This window comes from Tursiops truncatus, chromosome 12, assembly GCF_011762595.2.
Source record: "Tursiops truncatus isolate mTurTru1 chromosome 12, mTurTru1.mat.Y, whole genome shotgun sequence".
Taxonomy (NCBI): Eukaryota; Metazoa; Chordata; class Mammalia; order Artiodactyla; family Delphinidae; genus Tursiops; species Tursiops truncatus.
The window spans coordinates 64,821,089-64,836,750 of NC_047045.1; the positions used below are offsets into that span (position 1 = coordinate 64,821,089).

At 44.7% G+C, this 15,662-nt stretch overlaps 1 protein-coding gene across 2 annotated transcripts in view; it reads left to right on the forward strand.

Moving 5' to 3' along the window:
• Nucleotides 1-799: 799 nt before the first annotated feature.
• The window catches only part of HECA (hdc homolog, cell cycle regulator), a 43,223-nt gene continuing 28,360 nt past the window's right edge, over nucleotides 800-15,662 (forward strand). The window contains exon 1 of one of the 2 annotated variants that reach the window (XM_073789661.1): nucleotides 800-1,333. In XM_073789661.1, the coding sequence (XP_073645762.1) occupies nucleotides 1,063-1,333 (271 nt within the window). In that variant the 5' untranslated portion in view covers nucleotides 800-1,062. The remainder of the gene's footprint in view (nucleotides 1,334-15,662) is intronic. The other variant, XM_019951686.3, reaches the window with a different exon arrangement.

The window sequence follows — 15,662 nt, forward strand, 5'->3', positions numbered from 1 at the left end:
AGACCGGAGGGTTGGGAAAGAGCTGGTTTTCCATAAAGCAGAAAAAGAGCTGCAGAAAAAGAGACCATGTGAAACTCTTCCCAGGGTCCCCTGCCCCTCAAGTCCACCTGCCCCTTATCACAGGTGTCACCTTCTAATCTCCACCTGCTCACAACAGTGGCCACCTATCTTTCAGGACAACTCAGTCCTATCCAAGGGGATTGGGTTTCCCCTCCAGGCACTACCTCCAGGAACTACCTGCGATGTTCAGTAACATCCCTGAATGGTGGGTCCTGTTTGAGAGAGCGGTTTCACCACTAGGCTGTTACGGCCTTCCATTCACGGACTCTGCTGTGCTCTCCCATTGTCTAGGAACTCAACTCTATTTCTTTAATTTCTGAATCTACGATTGTTTCTGAATGGCAAAGCCTTTCGATGGATGATTAATTAGAAAACCTCTGCTTTCCATTCCTGTTCTGGTTGCCCGCCTATTTTTCCCAGACCATATTGTTCTAAGCCTCAGTTGCATGAAGGTCAGGAGGCCCCCGACTAACTCCAGATGCCATTGAATTGGCGTTCGGGGCCATTTCAGGAAGGTCGGTCCGCAGGCGCCGGGGTGCAGCAGGGCCCCGGGAGTGAGGGCGCCCCGATGACGTCACTCCAAGGTGGCCGGCTCAGCGCGGGGCGTGACGTCACGCGGGCGGGCCGGGCTACCGTGAGGTCACCTGGTGGGCGCGGCCAGGCCGAATCCCCAGTGTCGTCACGGGGGGAGGCGGGGCCAGAGCGTGTCAGCGAAGCCGAATCAAAACAAGCCCGAGACCCGCCTTTTCCCTCCGGCTCGGGAGCGTCTAGCTTGCGCCCCGAGCCCGCGGCGCCCGCGCGGCTGCGAGCCTCGGGTGGCCGCGCGCCGGCTCCAGGAAGCCGGGGAGGGCGCGGCGGCCGGGATGGCGCGGCGGGGGCCGCGCGGCTAGACGGGCGCCAGAGGAGCCGCCGGCCCGCGCCCTCCGTTCTCGGCCTCCCGGACCGGGCGCCGAGCCGCTGGGAGCCGCCTTCGCCGACGCGGGGCACCTGGACACTCGCGAGATGCCCAACCCCAAAAACAGTAAAGGCGGCCGCAAAAACAAGCGCGCCAACAGCAGCGGGGACGAGCAGGAAAATGGAGCCGGCGCCCTGGCAGCGGCGGGCGCGGCGGGCGCGGTGGCCGGGGGGGCCCTGGCGGCGGCGGCCGGCTGCGGAGCGGCGGCGGCGGGCGTGCCGGGCACCGGGGGCGCGGCGGGCGCGGGAGGCGCGGGGCCCGGCGCCGCGGCCGCGGCGGCCGCCGCGGGGACTGCAGCCGCTGGTGACGCCAAGAACGGTAAGACGGGGCCGGAGGGGCGAGCGCCAACTTACTCGCCGACGGGGACGGCGCGTCGGCGGGGCCCTGGGTGGCGCGGGCGATGCGTGGACAATGCGAGAGTCAGGAAGTGCTCACCCCGCCCCTCCGCCCCGCCGCGGCTGCCCCTTCCCGGTCCCCACGCCCGGCGGCGGCGATCGATCGGCGGCCCCGGCTCGGTGTCCGCGCGGCGCACAGGTCGCGCGCCCCGTGCAGCCTGCGCCCCAGACTCCAAGGGACTCCTGGGTGCCTGGCTGCGGCGGCGCTCCGCTCGGGCCCTGCCCTTCGTGCCCGCGCTGGCAAAGCCGAGCGTGTGCCCCGGACCGCGGAGAGAGAGAGGAAGGAAGGGAGGAAGGGAGGGAGGAAGGAAGGAAGGAAGGCAGGCAGGAAGGAAGGAAGGAAAGAAGGAAGGAAGGAAAAAAAGAGCTGCCCAAGTTGAGAAGAATGGTCCGATTGAAAACTTAGGCACCAGTTCCATCTTGCCTCTGCTCCCCTCACCCACCCGCCTTCCCCTCCCCAGAGTGAAGGAGAGCCTAAAATCCCAGAAAACCGAGGCTTGTTGTGTCGATTGCCACAGGTGAAGAGGCCCCAAGACATTTTTACTGTAGGGTGTGTGTGTGTCGCTGGGGGTGGGGGTGTGCTCTTTAATTCTCTTGCTCGCTTGAGGAAGGAAGAGAATCTGAACTTGACTTCCGTTCTCAGCCCGGAGTTAAAAAAAAAAAATCATCCTCTATTTAATTCTGCTTCACATTTTTAGAAGGAAGCCTAATAATCTTAGGTAGTGCCTGAATGCACCTTTTGAGGGTGCATTTAAGGAATAGTGAAGATGTAACAGGATTGCTGTTGTCACTGCAGAGACATAATTTTAGTTATAGGGCAAACACTTTTTCGGGCAAACACTTTTTCGGAGTTGGACTGTTCTTTGAATTCCTCTGGTCAGGCAGTTTTTCAGGACAGGGAATATAGGTGTATTTTAATGAAGGGAGATTAGGTTCTTTATATCTGGCTTTTAACTTGTAGGTTTCAGCTTTTGAAGCCATTCTTTACGCAGATCACTCACTTTTTAAACAGGTTACCTGCACTTAGAAGAACCTGACAGTGATCTGAACAGAGGAGATTAAAGGTAGCCTGTTAGGAGCAGAACCTTAGGCCCCATTGGCTGTGTCTCTGCAATTTTGAAATGGGAAGTTGTTTTTTTTTTTTTCCAGAAACATCCCATTTGTGAATGTTTGAAAATACAACTTTTGGCCAGACTGTATTCTCCATGTTCTTTTGTTTTCCTTGCTCTAAACTTCATTTTGGTATTGATGTGGCAAAAGGAAAGAAGACAGACTCCTGGCTCAGCCATTTAGAGTTTTGTCATCTTGGGAAGGATGGTTTTTCTGAGCCTCAATGTCCTCACCTGTAAAATTGGGGAAAAGAATTATATACTCATTGTATTGGCTCCCTCATAAGGTTATTGTGAGGCTCAGAGTGTCCCTTCCCTACCCAGCCCCCGGTACTTGTTTTAAAGGCTTGTTACATTTGTAACAAGCTTAGTAAAGTTTCTCAAGAAAAGTAAGTGATCAGTGAATGATAGCTATCATTCACTCATTCAAAAGATATTAAACATTTACTGTGTTACAAGTGCTGTGTTAAGTATTAAAGGAGAGGTGGCAATCAAGAGAGGACATCTGCATGGGTCTGGTATTCCCAGGGTGTTTCTGGCTTACCCTGCTGTTTTATTGTCCGAGTGGAAGCTTCAGGTTGACTGTTTCCTCTTCTTCTTTCTCCAAAAGATTAGGCCACTTTAAGGCGGTGTGAGGAAATGTTTTTCTCGGGCTGGTGGTATCTCCTCATTCGTAAACATTAAGCTACTGGTTATGGTGTCCCTATTACTGCTCTCCTCTGAAGTGGCAATCTAAGGTATATTTAGCAGTTCTGTATATATCTGTGTGAAGGTATGTATTTCTGATTTGGAGCTTGTTTTATTAAATGAATGGGGTGGGGGGGAAGGAAGAAATGGGGCAAACACTGCAGTAATTACAGTTAGAGAAGGTACAAACTTGAGTTATGTTAGAGCAGTGAGTTGAATTTTATGTTGCCAAATTCTTGGTTCTGACCTGGTGTGAAGTCTCAGTGAATGATGCACCTTAATTTGAAGAACCTTTCACTGCAGTTGATGACAATTAACATAGATGCTGAGGCCTCCTGTGTGCAAAATTGGTAAATAAGGAAATTATAAATGCTTTTTTCTGTTGTTTGTTTTTTGCTGTTTAAAGCTGTGCTTTATAATGTAGGGGTGGGAGAGGTGCCATTGGTGAATTTTTAAAGGAAGGGGCAACTGATATGTGCAAGCTCTCAGAATCAACTGATAAGGCCCAATTATTTTTAAATTTAAAAATGACATTAATCAACTATTATGGTATTTCCAAGTATATTTCAATATTTTATTTAGCTGTGACATTAGATTTTGTGATTATAAATATTACCAATCAAACAGTTATTCCAAGGGTGTAGTAAATCTACATTCTATTAATCTTTTAAACAGTTTGTTCTCACTGTTCGAGTCAGTTGTGATCTGCATCTGCAAACATGCAAACTTAATGACTTCACCTAAAGTTAATAGTGTTTGTTTGTAGTTGTATGGAGTTTATAGAATGGTTTTATGTCTTGTGGTTCTTGGGCAGCATGGACACCAGGGTAGGATAATATTAGTTCTTAGTTTTTCACTGTTAGTCAGTAGTTATAAATAACTACTGATTCTATAAAAAAAAGATTTGCTAGTTAGGGAAAGCTTGGGGAAGCCAGGGCGGGGTTGTAATTGAAGGAGTTGAACTAGTTGCAGTTGTGCTCCTTGGGTAAGTTGCATGTCAATTGTAGGGACTTTATAGCCCTAAAAAGAAATTTATTAGTATTTTTAGAAATGAAGCTTTATTTTAGATATGAAGGTTTATTTTGTTTTTAGATATGAAGGTTTATGAAGATTTCTGTGGGGACTGGAGTAAAAGTGCTGTCCTCTTCCGATATAGTAAACATCTGTCTGCACATATTGCAACATTTTGATTGTAGGTGGACAAGACTTGCCAGTCATTATTTTTAGGATCTAGTAATCATGCAGTGGGTTATACCCGCGTAGTTTCATTCTGGAATTCTGGTTCCATTAGGCCACTGCTTTTTTGCTTGAGGCCTAAAAATATATGAACCTTGGTCGTAGTATCTACTTTTTAATGGGCCTGGATCCCAAGTCCTTTTATAAATTCCTGTTTTATGGATGACCATGGTTCACCACTCCACTCATTCCTGACTGCCACCAGAACCCCTGGGCTGCTGAGTTTGCCTTCATTCATTCAACAGTTCTTTGTAGTAGATGGAGTCAGTTTACCTGGTGATTGACCTTGCATTCAGTACACCTGGCTCCTCAAATTACTTGCTCTGTGATCTGGGGCAAGTCATTTGACTTCTCTGAGCCTCAGTTTCTGCATATTTAAAATGGGATTATAGTACCTACCCATACATATATAACAAGATATCTATATCTATTATGTATTATTTATATATACATATATACACATATATACCCACACACACATATATAGATACATATATATACACACACACACAGTGACTGACTTATATGATATGAGCTTGCTAAGGGGTAGCCACTTGTCTTAGATTCTGGAAATAGCGTTTGAGACAAAGATTTACCTGCCAGAGGTTTACTGAATGTGTTCTTGGAATCGTTACTGGTGGGGGAGTGAGGGAAGCAGGGCCGGGCAGAGGGAGGAGTTGAACTGTGATGCAGTGATTACAGGTAGCTCTGGAGCTAGGATGGTCCTGCAGAGTTATCTTACCTTGAGGCATGAGGGCGGGCCCTCCTCCCCCTCCCCCGCCATGGACTGGTGAGTGACCTGGGGGTTGGCATCTCTTAGCTGGAGAAGAGGGAGTGACCTGGGGGGTGGCATCTCTTAGCTAGAGGGCCTCCGTGCAGAGGGAGCTGAGAGCCTTCAGCGGTGAGTGAAGGAGAGCTGCTGGTCATATTAGGTTCTTCACTCAGACCACTAGTGCCATTCACCTAAAATGCAGGCGTGGGATAAATAGTTCTCAGGAGCGACTAAATCTTCGCAGAACAGGCCAGGAGGTAACCATCATAATACAGTAACATTGTTTTGATGGAAAATCTGTTCTGAATTTCATACATCTGCTTACAAATAGATTTTTGGAGTGCCACCTCTTCCCCGTAAACACGAATTGTATTTTTCTCATACTTAGGCCATCAAACACACTTTTATAGTCCTAGGTTTGTATTATATTTTAAATAGTTTCTCTTTTCAGGTGTTTACTTAAATGTTTACTACATTTATTTATTTATTTTTAAAGTTTCTTTATTTTATTTATTTACTTACGGCTGCGTCGGGTCTTCGTTGCTGCGGGCTTTCTCTAGTTGCAGCGAGCCGGGGCTACTCCACGGTGGTGCGCGGGCTTCTCATTGCCATGGCTTCTCTTGTTGCAGAGCATGGGATCTAGGCACAAGGGTTTTAGTAGTTGTGGCGCGCCAGCTCAGTAGTTGTGGCGCACGAGCTTAGTTGCTCTGCGGCATGTGGGATCATCCCGGACCAGGGCTCAAACCCGTGTCCCCTGCATTGGCAGGCGAAATCTTAACCAGGGAAGTCCCTCTTTACTACATTTAAATTACCTATATCCATCAGAAGGAAAATGCAGAATGTTTGCCTGCTATTTATTTTAAAATCAAGGAATATTTATTTGAGGGTCTAAGATATATAGAACACCATTGTCCTCTTGGAGTTTTCTTACCTTATTTAAAAGTTAGTTTTTTATGTCTTTAAAAATATCTGCTGGCTTTAGACCTTGTCTTTTGAAATCCACCTTTGTAATGGAGATTGGTAGAAAATATTCCCTCATCCATCAAAGCTTCATGTTGTGTACTTTGTATATTATAGTAAGAACCATTCCATGCTCTGCTAATGGTGTCTTATGCACAGTCCTTACTCTTTCTCTTTTTACTTGTTACAGGACCTGAGCCTTCAATGTCAGCTTTCTTATAAGTCCAAGAATATATATCATTCCATAGAGAATTGAAAACAGGAGATAAAGTGGGAAATATCTTGCAGCTTAATCCTCCTATGAACTTACTGCAGGCTGTTAGCTATGTACAATTTAAAGAGTTTGAAGGTATCAAAAGGAAGACTTTAGGAAAAAAGGTCTGTGTTGATTGATTTTGATCACCAGCTCCTTGGAATTTTTAAGGAGTTGATTTAATTAAAAATATTTCGTTATTTTATTATTTTGCCAGTAATAGAATGGGTGTAGTGGAAAAAAATTTTTTTTAAATAGAGAAGGTAGGCAAAGTTCTCTTTGACTTTCTAGTCAAGCATGTAATCCTACCACTTAGATCACCATTGTGATACATATTCTTATAGCCTTTTAAATTTTTTTCTTACAGACTTTTAAAAGTACATATACAGTTTTCAGGGAAAAAAAGATCAGATCATATATTTTATAATCTGCTTTTAACACGTGTAATATTTTGTGGACATTTTAGCAGAGCGGTAAATGCAGGTGCATCACTATTTTTAATGATTGCCTCATATGCCATCTTATGTCTGCATCTTGGATAAACTGATCATTCTGCTGTTGTTTGATCTTTAAGTTCTTATTTGTACATCTCTGGGCATTATTCAGTTACTTCTTTAAGATAAATTCTTACCTGTAGACTTGCTGTGTCAAAGAATATGCACATTTTTATGACTTTTAATGAATACATGCTTACAGATTGCCCTGTGGAAGGGCTGTGGCCAGAGTGCCCTTTCCCCACAGCCTCTTCAGTTCCTAGTTCTTATTGTTTTAAAGGCATGCTGGAGAATTGCTGATACCCCCAAATGTAGCAGCAGTAGGAAGGCCCCATGTGGATCAAGAGCCTGGAGCAGATGCTGCCACGCTTTTCGAAGACTGCATTTATTTCCCCTGTGCTCTCTAGTGATTTGCTGGCTCACAAGGATTCAACAAAGTACCTAATAATGGTGAATGACATTTTAGCAACTGGTGATAGTTAGTGAAGATGAAAGCATAAGCCTTTGAAATTCTGTCTGCACCATTATTCTAATCTTAAGAAGTAAGGCCTAGAATTTTTAAAGTTTTAGTCAAAAAGCATGCTGTTTCAATAGACCTAGGTGTAACCCAAGGTGCCACAACTTACTGGCAGAGTGACTTTGGGGCAAGTGACTTAACCTCTCTCAGCCTTCATTTTCTAAATGCAACCCTTTGGAATGTTTTTGCAGATTAAGAAAAACAGTGTATATGAAAGATCTTGGCATAGGGTCTGGCAGATATGGACACTATCAACAATATCTTTTATAAGTTTTGTGATTTGTTCAGCCTTATCCAATTACAAAGCTTGTTAAACTATTCTGTTGAAAACAGACACTGAGAGACAGTAAGATGGTTTCTGTGTTAATATAGAAAAAGACTGTGGTATCATACAGGTTCTTATTCAGGCATTGATTTGACTATACAGGGTCTTCTCTTCTTCCCTCATCATCTCTCTCTGATCATAGTTTACCTTGAAAAATCAGATGATTTAGCCAAAAGAAAAAAGTTAAAAACATAGTGTGAGAACAGTTTCCTCTTCCTTTCTTCATTCATTTATTTATCCATTTCATATGTTTTGAGTGCCTGCTATTTGTCAGGCACTGTGTCAGGCTCTGGCATTACAAGGACAGAAGAATTGGGCCCGGGGGCTTACGGTCTAGTTGGGAGTCTTTATGGAAATAAGTGCAAGTAGGTTATTGCCTGTACTACACAAGGGCAGCTGTGGAATAAAGAGCAGGAGCTTGTGAGCTGGTCACATACTGGATTAAAGCTGGGGATTGTGTCTGAGGACAGGGGCAAGTGAACTGAGCACGTGGAAGTGAAGGGTAGCTCAGAGGAGGTGAGGCACTGAGGGTGTTCTTTCGGGATGAGCCGGGGCTTAATATTATTGAGAAGTAAACAAAAGACCCTCCTCTCTCCCCAGGTAACAACTTGAAAGTTCATTCATTAGCTTGTGCTTTCGTTTGCTCATTCACTATTTTGTTCATGTATGCACTCATGCATTTACTAAACATTTATTATGTGCCTACTGTCTTCTATGACTGGAAGTGTAATGTCGAATTATACTTGGAGGCCTCAGAATCTGCACCCCCCGGGCTTATGGTGGAGCTGGGACAGAGACATACAAACATCGGGAGGTGTGATAATGAGTTATGGGTGCCCAGTGGAAGAAAGGACTCGTTTCCTGGAAGAGGGGACATTTGAGCTGAGTGCTGCAGGAAGAGACGCAGTAGCTCTGAAAGCAGAGGAAGGATGTTTCAGCAGGAGGTGGTGGGAAAGAGCCTTGAGTTCTGGTTGCTGCCAGGAGTCTGTGGCTGGTTTGAGGTACGGTGGTAGGACATGGGACTGGAAAGGGAGTGGGGCCAGACAGTCAAATCTGGATGTTTTCGTCACCAGTGCAGAACCATCCCTGAGGTTTATAAGCAAAGGCATGGTCAGCTGAGCCTGCAAGGGGGGATAATCATACGTTGTTGGCAAGCTTGTAAAGTTATTGTATATTTTAACAGAATGAGTATCTTTTGGCAATCTTCCTTTTAATACAGCTAATCAAGGTTTGGTGGTACAACTTGTTGCAGACTGTTGATTGTGATTTTTCAGTAAAGTAGTGGGCACACTGCACACACTGCCTTTCTGCACAGCAAGATGAAAGTGTCACAGCACCCAAGGCTGCTGTTTGGAAAGTCCGTCCTAATTTGTGGGCACCAGCATCCTGATGCTTTGCGAGCCATGGGAGGTTAGCTAATTGAGGTGAACTTCAGAGAACCTAACGCCAAGGGAGGACTTGGGGCCATCTGAACAGAAGGACTTTCTCTGGAGGGAGGGGCTGTCCCTGTGGTTTATTTTTCATATCTTGGTAGAAGAGTATCTGTCTCTGTGCCAGGTTGGACTAATTATCTTTGTCATTTTATTTTTATCCTCATCGAATCAGTTTTAAAACGATAAACTGGGGCTTCCCTGGTGGCACAGTGGTTGAGAGTCCGCCTGCCGATGCAGGGGACACGGGCTCGTGCCCCGGTCCAGGAGGATCCCACATGCCGCGGAGTGGCTGGGCCCATGAGCCACGGTCGCTGAGCCTGTGCGTCCGGAGCCTGTGCTCCGCAACGGGAGGGGCCACAACAGTGAGAGGCCCGCGTGCTACCGCAAAAAAAAAAAAACAGAAACAAATGATAAACTGGTGAGGGGGAATGTCATTGTTTTCTACAAAGTGACTATGTGTTTTTTTTGTTTGTTTTGTTTTGTTTTGGCGTGTACGCGGGCCTTTCACGGTTGTGGCCTCTTCCGTTGCGGAGCACAGGCTCGGGACGCAGGCTCAGCGGCCATGGCTCACGGGTCTAGCCGCTCCGTGGTATGTGGGATCCTCCCAGACTGGGGCACGAACCCGTGTCCCCTGCATCGGCAGGCGGACTCTCAACCACTGCGCCACCAGGGAAGCCCTGACTATGTGTTTTAAATCTGTGTGTTTCAGAAGGCTTCCACTTCTCAGTGGTTGGTGAAATAGTAACTTGCTTTATTTAATCAACAGGATGCTTTAGCTTGATTGTATTTGAGAGGTTTTTATAAACTGGCAAAAAATAAGTAACATTTTTAATACTTAATAATTATATGTTCTGATTTATCAGAAGTAGAAAGAAAAAACAAATTATTTCTGCTAAATTATACTTCAGAGGATAATACTTGAAAACAATAAGAATTAGAAATGAAAGATATTAAGAGGAAATTTAAAGAAAAGTGAAGGAAGAGGAAAACCTAAAAATGAAGTGTTAACTGTTAATCTTATAACTGTTTAGAATAATTAATAAAAATGTTAGCATGGTTCTCATATGCACATATAGTGCAGTGTATTTCACTGAATTAAATTGTCAGGGAGGAAAAACTTTACCCTCTTAGGCTTATGGATTTGGGGCCTGCAAATTAAACTGACAAAAGACAGAGCAGCAAGAGAAAAGACAGATTTACTCACAGAAGAAATGTGACTCAAAGGGGTGATTATAATTTGTGGCTTATATACCATCTTAATAGGTGAAGGGGAGGGGAGAAGGGCACTTCTAGGAAAATGAGTGGCTTCTTAGAGTAGGAGAGGGGGAGAAAGGACACCTATAGAAAACAAATGACTTTTTTTTTTTTTTTTTTTTTTCTGGTACGCGGGCCTCTGTTGTGGCCTCTCCCGTTGTGGAGCACAGGCTCCAGACGCGCAGGCTCAGTGGCCATGGCTCACGGGCCCAGGCGCTCCGCGGCATGTGGAATCTTCCTGGACCGGGGCACGAACCCGTGTCCCCTGCATCGGCAGGCGGACTCTCAACCACTGCACCACCAGGGAAGCCCACAAATGACTTTTTGAAAAGATAAATGGGCCCTAAGAGAATAGATGGGCGATGATAGTTTCGTGACAATGTCTGTTTAGGTGTGGTGTGGAGAGTTATCTCTGGTGGTAAAAGTCAGTGTTCCCAGGTTGCTTTTTGGGAGGGGCTTTATGACAATTGAGTTCTTTTGAGAGGCTTTGGTTTTAGGCAGATAAGCGATTTCAGGAACTCAAATGCCTTAAGTTCAAAATAATTTTTAGCCCACACTGGCATATTCTGGACCCCTTCAAAATTTGTTGCAGTTCAGTATCACCCCTGTAATACCAGTTACAGATAGATAGCAAAAGATAGTGTCATAAATCCGGATTTCTATTTTTCATTTTATTGGAAATTTATTAGAAATAGATGACCTTAAGGCATATGCCTTTATAAAACTGATAGAATGACTGTAGGCAAAAGTTAGCAGGGTATCAAGTTGCTCCTATAAGTGACGGAGATATTTGTCTCCCTCACTTAAAAAATGGATGTTTTTCCCAGGGGTTAGCATAGGTTTGATATCTTAGATGATGTCCCTTCAAGTTATAAAAGCATCTCAGGAGAGTCTTTTGATGCTAGTGTTGAAACTAAATCACAAACTGTTTTAGGTTTCTAAATGAGCACTCCTGTGTGATGACTATGTCAATATAATATTTAGTAGAACTGTAGTATTACAACATAACTTCTTATTAAAGTGACACATTACTTGTTATGCCTGACAAACCTCAGTGTCTGGGCAGAAATGGAGACTGGGGTATGGGGGGAATCAAGGTCTGGCTATTTTTGTTTGTTTGTTTGTTTTTTGCGGTACGCGGGCCTCTCACTGTTGTGGCCTCTCCGGTTGCGGAGCACAGGCTCCGGACGCGCAGGCTCAGTGGCCATGGCTCACGGGCCCAGCTGCTCCGCGGCATGTGGGATCTTCCCGGACCGGGGCACGAACCCGTGTCCCCTGCATCGGCAGGCAGACTGTCAACCACTGCACCACCAGGGAAGCCCAAGGTCTGGCTATTTTTGATTGGCAGCAGGTGCAGTCTGTAATCTGAGAGGCTGAGTCTGGGATGCTTGGTGACTGTTGTTAACGAACAGATACAGTGCTGCCAGAAGCCATGGAGAGAGCCTGACACTGGGAAACGGGAAGCATGCTTCCGTGGTAGAGGCAGAAACAAGCACGTCTGATACACAGGGCAGCTCCAAGAATTCTTCTGTTTCCAACTCCTCAGATCTGTTCTTATTGGGCAGTGCTTATATGTTGGAGTTAACGTTAGCCCTATAATGATATGGTTCCACTGTATTAGGCATTTAGTTTTACAAATGCCGACGATGTGTTGCAGTTCAGTAGGAAATTAGGTAAGATACCTGGATGGTAGGTGTGTTGGGGCTACAGAACCCATGGACCCATAGGAAGGAGGAGAAGCTGTTGCCAGCGACAGGAACAGTGATGATGCTGACTCCCTTTATGGAGTGCTGACTGGAAGCCAAGCGGGACACCTAGCCGTCTGCGGTCTGCATTGGAGGATGGTGGCATTGAGCTCCAGGGAAGCCTCCTTCCCTTTTTGCAGAAAAGGCACACTCGTGTCCGAGAGATGTGCCTGACCCTGCTGTGGCAGTTGGATCCTATGTGATACTGGCTCCATCTTGACTGATACGCAGACATGTGTATGAATAATGAACAAGTATTTAAGTAGAGGGCTTAAATTTAGTATAAAACCATTAAGGAGGCAATAGGGCTATTTAAATTACTTTTAGAAGGCCTCATGCTTATTATTCTGGTACTTGAACTGAAATTGAATTTGTGAAACAAGAAAACACTTGACCAAGGAAGCACTTAGCTGACACGTCGTACGCTCCTGGTCGTATGCTCCTGTCAATCTGATCCTTCTCGTTATGACACGAGGACTTCCTGGTCTTGGGATTGTGGCGATAGTGAACATTTGAACTGACACTTCCTGTTCTTAATGGATCACAGTTCATAGTGAGGATGCGATTATCTTCTTTAGGCTACAGTCCTAGAAGTGAGATCACTGGTCAGCAGGCGTGTGACTTTCAAGGCTTTGATACATGTTGCCAAACCGCTTTCCAGAAAGGGTTTCCCTGTTTCCACTAATGCTGGCCCTGCATGGAGTGCTTCTTTCTTCTCACCCTTCCACAGGGATTTTGATAGCCATTTTCACCTTTGCCAGTCAGATAGATGAAAAATCACATCTCGCTGTAATTTTTATCTGCATTTATTGGATTGCCAGCCAAATGAATGTCTTTTTATATGTATATGATTCATTTGTATTTTTTCCGTTTGTGATTTTTGTCCATTTTACTGATGGGATAGTTGTATTCTCATTGTTCTAAACAAGGTCTTTTTATATTTAGGATACTTTTTGACATATGTTTCCCCTGGCTTATTGTTTATCTTTTTGCCTTGTTTAAGATGTTGCTGATTAGACATGTTACAATTTTGTATGATCACAGAACATCCACATAGAGATAGAACCTCAAGAGAAAGGGGAGAGTGGAGAAAGTTGTCTGTGAAATTACTTGTAGGAAAAGCAGTTTGGGCCTGGCATCAGGGTAGTGACTGAGTTCATTTGGGTATCAGTGCACAGTAATGCTGTTACATTTGTGAGGGTCTGTTTCCTTTTTGTATTTAATTTGCAAAGCTCTGTTTCTTGGAATTGGTTACAGTTCCTGCCGCCCTCCTTGACCTACTCCCTGACCACTGCTGTCTGGTTGACAGCTGAAGCTCCTGTGCTCAACACCTGTCATTTCCTGCGCATTCCTAAAATCCCCTGCGGTTTTTATTCGAGCCAGTTCCAAGGACTTTGAAACTTGTAGATAAAGGCTTGTTATTTACTTATCGCCTCTGCTACAAACTGAGGCCTCTTAAGGCTAAATTACCCATAACTTCCTTGTGATAATGAACTTAAATCCTGAATCCTAAGAAAGTTCTCACTTTTGTCTTTCTGGCTCTTGGGCTGAAATTACATTTCTGTGTTAGTAAAATGAGAATGTGGTACTGAATTGAACCAAGAGTTTATTTGCACCCCGTGTGTCACGCTGATCCAATCTGCCCTGTGCTTCTCAAATGTCTGTGGCTTGGAAGAGGTTCCCAAACGCATTGCTTGTTTAAAGAGTGTGAGATTTGAGAGACACAGGTCATAGCTTGAGGTCTGCCATTTTGCAAGGCTGATGAACCTTTCTGACCCCAACTATTCTTATCTGTGGAAAACGAGGATAACATGTTATTGTTTGTGACTAACTCTTTGCAAAAAAACCATAGATCTGTTTGAAAAAGCAAATGGTTGTGTCATGATTTGGGGTTTTTTAGTGTTTTCTAGTTGGGTGTTTGTTTTTTGTTTGTCATGTGGTGGTGTGGCTGCTTCCCTTAGTGATGAATGCACACTCCGATTTGTTGAAAGAACCCAGGGCCAACCTGGGCTTTGCCCCACAGAGTTTGAAGTGAATGTTACTCTTCCAAAATCCTTATTCTGCTTCCTTGGGGGAGCCTTTAGTTTCTCTACAAGTTCAGGTCTGGGAGCTCTCGCTATGTGGATTTTCCCAGAGAATATGCAGTGCTCACCTGCTGGTCTCAGGGCAAGCCCAACTCCTTGAGTGAGCTCCTTCTAGAGTTTCTGACCCCACTGTGGGGAAGGACTGTGGAGGCTGAAGCCTTTGGGAGGATGCTTTCACCAGCCTGAGGAGAGCTGACTTGTGTATGGTTTTGTTGTGATCTGTGAATCATCTGTCCCCAGGTTTCATTATAACCGCAGACTGTATTGTGATGTTAACCATTTGATTAACAGAGCCTTACTCTTGGCCTGTTGTACTTCATGATTTACACTGGTGTGCCTGTATCTGTAATCACACTTTCTTTAGTTTGTATCTGCGTTCACTTCAGGCCTTTCTGCTCTTTATCTGCCTCTAGGGTCCTATGGAGTGGGAGTTTGTGTTGTAAAAGCACGTGGAATGCTTACTTAAGACTTTCAGTTGTTTCCTTACCTCCCTTTCACATTTTGCGTTTTAAATGTTTAAAGAATTGTGAATGTACCAAACCGTATTATGGATTTTATCAAAATAACTTCTTCAGGCACGTGATACTGGGTATGTATCTGTATCAGTGTGTTTATGTAAATGTATGGATGTGTTTTTTAAAATCATTGTTTTTCTTGGGATTTGGTCGATTAAAAACAAGCCTCCTCTTTGCGATAGTCAGATTTGAAATTTTTGACTTTGGAATATATCAGTTTTCCTCATAATTTATTTTTTAATGTTCCATGAGATATGTGATCTAAAGATGACTTGGAAGAATTTTTAAAGAATTAATTTGAAATGTTTTTCTCTTGACAGATTTGGAAAAACTGTTTAGAATTCATATGCAATATAATCATATACATTTGTATATATTTATATATTTTAATAGAACTATATTTAACTGGACAAATTCTCTTATGGCAAAAGACAAATTTCTCGATATTTTTGGCTGTGTTGGGTCTTCGTTTCTGTGCGAGGGCTTTCTCTAGTCGCGGCGAGGTGGGGCCACTCTTCATCGCAGTGCGCGGGCCTCTCACTAACGCGGCCTCTCTTGTTGCGGAGCACAGGCTCCAGATGCGCAGGCTCAGTAGTTGTGGCTCACGGGCCCAGTTGCTCCGCGGCATGTGGGACCTTCCCAGACCAGGGCTCGAACCCATGTCCCCTGCATTGGCAGGCAGATTCTCAACCACTGTGCCACCAGGGAATCCCTTCTGGATATTTTTGGTAACTCTTTTATAAATGAGTTTAGAAATGAATAGTTTAGAAATGAATCGTGTTTTTTAATAAATTTATTTATTTTATTTTATTTTTGGCTGCGTTGGGTCTTAGTTGCTGCGTGCAGGCTTTCTTTAGTTGCGGCGAGC